The sequence below is a fragment of the Pongo pygmaeus genome, chromosome 20, assembly GCF_028885625.2.
Source record: "Pongo pygmaeus isolate AG05252 chromosome 20, NHGRI_mPonPyg2-v2.0_pri, whole genome shotgun sequence".
Taxonomy (NCBI): domain Eukaryota; kingdom Metazoa; phylum Chordata; class Mammalia; order Primates; family Hominidae; genus Pongo; species Pongo pygmaeus.
The window spans coordinates 54,633,557-54,639,556 of NC_072393.2; the positions used below are offsets into that span (position 1 = coordinate 54,633,557).

At 57.2% G+C, this 6,000-nt stretch overlaps 1 protein-coding gene across 4 annotated transcripts in view; it reads right to left on the reverse strand.

Moving 5' to 3' along the window:
* The window catches only part of LMTK3 (lemur tyrosine kinase 3), a 30,185-nt gene extending 25,681 nt beyond the window's left edge, over positions 1-4,504 (reverse strand). Inside the window, exons 1-5 of one of the 4 annotated variants that reach the window (XM_054466351.2) lie at positions 4,296-4,504; positions 2,216-2,328; positions 1,175-1,308; positions 744-894; positions 157-233 (exon numbers count right to left, since the gene is read on the reverse strand). In XM_054466351.2, the coding sequence (XP_054322326.1) occupies positions 157-233; positions 744-894; positions 1,175-1,308; positions 2,216-2,328; positions 4,296-4,303 (483 nt within the window). In that variant the 5' untranslated portion in view covers positions 4,304-4,504. Of the gene's footprint in view, positions 1-156; positions 234-743; positions 895-1,174; positions 1,309-2,215 lie in introns of all 4 variants that reach the window. The other 3 variants (XM_054466350.2, XM_054466349.2, XM_054466348.2) reach the window with 3 other exon arrangements.
* Positions 4,505-6,000: the final 1,496 nt, after the last annotated feature.

The window sequence follows — 6,000 nt, forward strand, 5'->3', positions numbered from 1 at the left end:
TCGGTGAGAGGTGGACGGAGGGGGGATGGGAGGCTGAGGGGGCATGGGGAGGAGGCGAGGGACAGATGAGAAGTGGTGAGAGCAGGGGTGTGGACACAGAACAAGAGGACAGCTCGGGATCCATGGAGCCCTGCCTCCCCTCCCCAGCCCACTCACCTTCCCAAACCAGCCACTCCCAATCTCCTGCAGGTAGCTCAGGTGCTGCCGGCTAAGGCCCAGGGGGGTGGTCATGTCTGGGGAGGGCAAGAGGGGAAAGCCCTTGAGTCTTTCCCCCTTCCTGAGTGCCACCAACACACCCCAGGTCAGTGGGGACTGGGGTCAGAGCAGACATCACTCTCTTTTCATTGGCTGCCACCCACATTCCATGTCAGAATCTCAGCTTCCTCATTGGCTGCTCACAAGACTCCAGCATCCAATCAGTCCTTCCCTTTGGCATCCCAAGCTCCTATGATGTGATTTCAGCCTCCCATTGGCTGCCTCTGAGACTGTGCTCTATGCTAATCTCACCACTGCTTGCCCCACAAGAATCCCCAAATCTGGTTTTGGATTAAGCAATGGCTTCCACCAAGATGATCTTTGTCTGCCTCCCCATAGGCTGCTTCCAAGATTCCAGGACTCCCACCTATGCCTTTCCCATTGGCTGCCGCTGGTCTCAACCGCCCCAGCCCCTGAAGGAACACACTCAACATCTTCTGGCCTTTCCCAGGACGCCATGGGATTCTGGTCATGGCGTGGGGCAGTACCTGAGTGTGAAGGCTGCGGGGCAGGCATTGGCAGGGAGACCTCAGCCAGCGGGAGAATGTAGACATCAGGCAGCGACTGTGAGGAGGAGGTCTCCTCCGCAGGGGGAGTGTACTCCCCGGAGCAGTCCTCCCCTTCAGGGTTCTCAAACTCCTGGGGCCGGGAGAGGAGAAGAGGGGTGGGAGAACGCAGGGCTGAGAGACACGCCATCGTCTTTCTCTTAAGTTTGTCTCCCCTTCATTTTTGTAACTGTCTCCCAGTCCCAGCCCAATTTCCATCCCCCATTTCTCCATTCCAAGGCTCCAGACCACAGCTTCAAGCCAGAAGTTGCTCTCGGATTTACTGCCCCCTTCTCCCCACCAACCACCTGTGTAGCGGGTAAAGGCCTTGCTGGAGTCTTCCTCTCCAAGTTGAATCCTCTCATGCACCTCACCTTGAAGCCGACATCGCCCCGTTTGCAGCACAGACAGGTGAGGAGGAGGAAGATGAAGGCCAGCAGGCCGGAGCAGGAAATGAGGACCACAGCGTAGGGAGGAGCCAGAGGAGCTCGGCCCAGGGCGAATCCATCTGTGGGCACAGGGCTGGGCTGGGGTCCCAGCTTCAAGTCCCTGGATACCGGAATCATGCCCCCTCCCGTCCCGGTACGTCGTGGACTACAACTCCCATGATGCTCTGCGACCAGGGCCCCTTGGCAGAGGTGCAGACTGGCCCAAGGCATTGTGGGAGTTGTAGTTTGGGGCCTTCCCAAGTGGTTGGATTGGGGGTGGGGTCTCTCTTCTCGTCCCAAACTGGGACCCCCCCACCTCACCCCACCCCATCCCCTCACCCCAGGCTTGGATGAATTCCAATGAGGGCTGAAGGAAAGAGGAGTGATAGTGAAGCCTGGGGCTTGCAGAATTTAAAATACGCTCCCATGGACAGCCTCATTACCCCTCATTGGGGAGGAGGACTAGCTCTCAGCTGCAGGCTGGGAGAAGATTCTTGCCCCATGCTGGAACCCCCCAGTTTGTGGGGTTGAGATCTGTCTCTTTTAGGGACGCTTGGCGCACACCGATGTCCTCTATCCCCAGCCCAAGACCCAGAGAAGGGAAGTCCGCAAGCCCTGGGTCTCTCCAGAAGCCAGAGACAGCCTCCCGTGTTGTGTCCCCCTTAGAAATAGTATTCCTGTCCTCTGCCCCCAATTCTCCCAGAGGCCCTGTCCTTCCCTGGCTTCCTGCATACACCAGCACAAACACATGCGTGCACGCATACACACATGTTGCCCAAACGGAGCCCCCTCCCCACCCAGCCCCCAGCCTCCCTCCCACAGGCCCTGCTGACAGAGGCACCGTCCCCGCCGCTCCGGGTCCGGCTGGGCTGCGGGAAGACGCGCACCAGGTGACGGGGCAGGACCCGCAGACAGACCCCTGGGCAGACAGCGAGGCCGCCGCGGGGGTGGGGGCCACCGGACAGACGGATGGCCCGACAGACTCACCGGGGTGGGCCGGGGACGCCAGGCAGCCGGAGGCGGAGACGGCCGCAAGGAGGATGAGGGCGCCGGGGGCAGGCATCTTGTCGAGGATGGCAGGGAGGTGGAGGTGGTGGCGGCTGGGGAGGAGGGGGGGGCGGGCCCTCAGCCCCCAGCCATGGGGACCCGCGCGACCCTGGCCTCCTCCCGGCCCAGGAGAGGGGCAGGAGACGCAGGACAGGGGGAGGGAGGGGCTGCTTGCTGGCTCAGGTACCCCCCTCCCCCTCTTTGAACGGACAGACGGATGAAGGGATGGAGAGGCGGACAGAGGAGAGATGCTGGGGAGCCGGGGTTGCTGGGGTGGGGGGGAGAGGGTAGGATTGGGGGGGGCGAGAAAGAGGGCCCCGCCCCCGAGGGCAGCCAGGATTGGGGGAGCAGACAGCCTGTCACAGGAAGGGTGGGAGGAGGGAGGATGGAGCGTCGTCATGGCAACTGGCTCCCCCGTAGCATTGGCTGCCAGGAGGGAGGGGAGGAAATGGGAGGGGGAGGGACAGACAGGGACCGGCACACACTTGCAGCGGGGGTGGGGGGGCAGGGCCCACGGGTGCCTGGCCCGGACACCGCTGTGACATGCCACCAGCATGGACACATGTGCTACACGCTAAGATGCAGATGTCAGGCACGCGCAGCCCACACACAGCTGACACACGTCGCAGGGACCCTCATAGACAAGCGCATCACATACAAAGGTGGACAGCCATCAGCAGACGGGGACACGTACACGTCACACACAAAGACGCAGGGACCGCACTGGAAACGCACAGGCAGGCCGGCTTCCAGCACAGATGCACCCGGCCACGCAGGAACGTCAAAGCATCACAAAGACCCACACATGCCCCAGACAAAGTAAAGCCCCAGATCCACAGACGCACACGCCACAGACAAAGATCCCCACGGACACCACTGTGACATGCTGACACTCATAGTCACAGCCACGCAGACAGTCCCTAGACAAATGGGCAACAAAGAATACCCACAGAGACAAGTATCACATACATGCACGTCACACAGACATGCACAGACAGCAATTGCACAGACACACGCAGACACACACATCACATGAACTAACATAGACACGGACACAGCAGCTACACAGAGACAGGCACATCACATACATGAGTACACAGAAACATAACACATGCATATATATGGACACGTAACATGCATCACTCACACGGACACAAGTTTCACTCACATGGATACACACAGACACACTACATACACATGCATACGGGCACACACAACTCATACATACAGGGCTACATAAATCACATGCAAAAATACACATAAATACACCACACACTGATACATACAGACACATATAACATGCACATATACACAGTCACACATTATACATAAGCACAGACATAGGCACACAGATCAAATACACAGACACACAGAGATGCACATATCACATACCTAAACAGACATGGACACACATCACAAATACACACACCTTTCACACAAGGTTACAAAGACACAGAACCCCACCACAGTCACACATCACATACATAAACATGCACGGGCACACATAACACATGCAAAGAGTCACACACCCACAACACAGACACAGACACGCGCACAGACACACGGGTCGCAAATACCCACGTTTCCCCTGAGGTTACGCAGACATTACACAACCACAGCACTTGCCTCATACAAAAGATACATGATCATAGTTTATTTAATGTATTTATTCTTATGAGTATTTAGTCTGTGCCAGGTATCGTCCGCAGCGTTTTACACGTACAGAATTACCTCTCAATCCTCACAACCGCCCTCTGAGACAGGTATTTTTAAATCATGCCCATTGTACAGATGAGGCAACTGAGGCACAGCGCGGGGTAGTCACCTGCCCCAAGGCACACAAGCCGGGGAGTGGCAAAGCTGGGACTGGAACCCGGTCCAGCGGGGACACCGACACATCAGACAAGGACACACATACATCACGTGCCAGGCCGCCGCCGTCTCGGGGTCACATCCCACCCTCCAGCGCCCCGAGCTGCAGACACACCCGGAAGCACGGACTCCCACCCTGGGCGCGGACCTCTCCATCGTCCGTGAGCACCTGCGAGGCGTTCCCCTGGGTGAGGCTGGGCCGGAGCTGCGCACCCAAGACGCAGCCTCAGCAACACTCGGCGCAGGCGACCCAGCCCCCAACCCCAACCCCCAGCAGGGGCCCAGGGCTTTCCACCAAAACGCGCAGCCGTGGCGCACACCGGCCGGGCAGTGCACACTCCCCTCAGAGCTCAGGGGAAGGGGGAAGGGGCTGCCCTCGGGGTGTCTCATTGGAGAAACTGAGGCAGGTTCATCGCGGGAGGGAGGGGGCGCACGGCCTGGGCTGCAGGGTGGAGGGGATGCAATCGGGGGGCGGGGAGTGAGAAAAGACGCAATTCGCTGCCCGGGTGGCTGAAGGGCACAGAACCTGGCGGAAGCAGAGACTTATGGGAGGTGTAGTCCTGGCCTTGAGACTTGTAGGAAATGTAGTCCTGCTCGACCCAGCAAGGAGGCTCAGGTTAAGCTGCGGTTGGATGCGGGTAGCAGGAGCCGAGGAAGGGTCCGCTGCCTGGGTCTTTGGAAGTGATGTGGGCAGAATTATCAAGTCCTAGGGAGCGGCACAGGTGGGGCTGCAGTCCTGACTCTGGCCCCAGCTCGCTTGTTCGTGTATTCACTCAACAAACGTTTATTAGGCACCCACTATGTGATTAGGCAGGCGCTCGGCCAGAAGCTGGGGCCGCAGCAGGAAGCAAGTGAGACGCGTTCCCTCACCTTCTGGGAGTCTCGGGGCTTCAAGGAAAGCAGCCACGAGTGGAATAATTGCACATCAGGACTTAGCACTGCCGGGCACCACTGAGTCAGGGTGGGGATGCAGTGGGTCTTGTCTGGGGAGTAACAGAGGGTTCCCTAGAGCTTTTCAAACTGTGAGCGCCCAGCCATTAGCAGGGGTGTTATCAAGATCCTCGGTGGTCTCAGAAACAAAGTCACTCTCTGAAAAGAAAGAAAGACAAAAAAATCCTCCGTGGCAATCAGCACTTTTTTTTTTTTAATGGGGGCCGGGCGTGGTGGCTCATGCCTGCAATCCCAGCACTTGGGGAGGCCGAGGAGGGTGGATCATGAGATCAAGAGATCAAAACCATCCTGGCCAACATGGTGAAACTCTGTCTCTATTAAAAATACAAAAATTAGCTGGGCATGGTGGCGCGTGCCTGTAGACCCAGCTACTCAGGAGGCTGAGGCAGGAGAATCGCTTGAACCCGGGAGGCAGATATTGCAGTGAGCCAAGATCGCTGCGCCACTGCACTCCAGCCTGGTGACAGAGTAAGACTCCGTTTCAAAAAAAAGAAAAGAAAAGAAAAGAAGAATGGAATAGAATAAACTAGAACTCCATAGCAGACTGCATGCTCAATATAAAAGAAATGTTAATGTAAGAAACTTTCTTTTTTTTTTTTTTGAGACAGGCTGTCACTCTGTTGCCCAGGCTGGAGTGCATTGGTACAATCGTAGCTCACTGCAGCCTCAAACTCCTGGGCTGAAGCAATCCTCCCACCTCAGCCTCTGGAGTAACTGGGACTACAGGTGCATGCCACCACACCCAGCTAATTTTAAAAATTTTATTTTTGTAGAGATGGGGGGGTCTCCCTATGTTTCCCAGGCTGGTCTCGAACTCCTGGCCTCAAGCAATCCTCCTCCCTCAGCCTCCCAAAGTACTGGGATTACAGGCCTGAGCCACCGTGCGTAGCCCATATATAAAA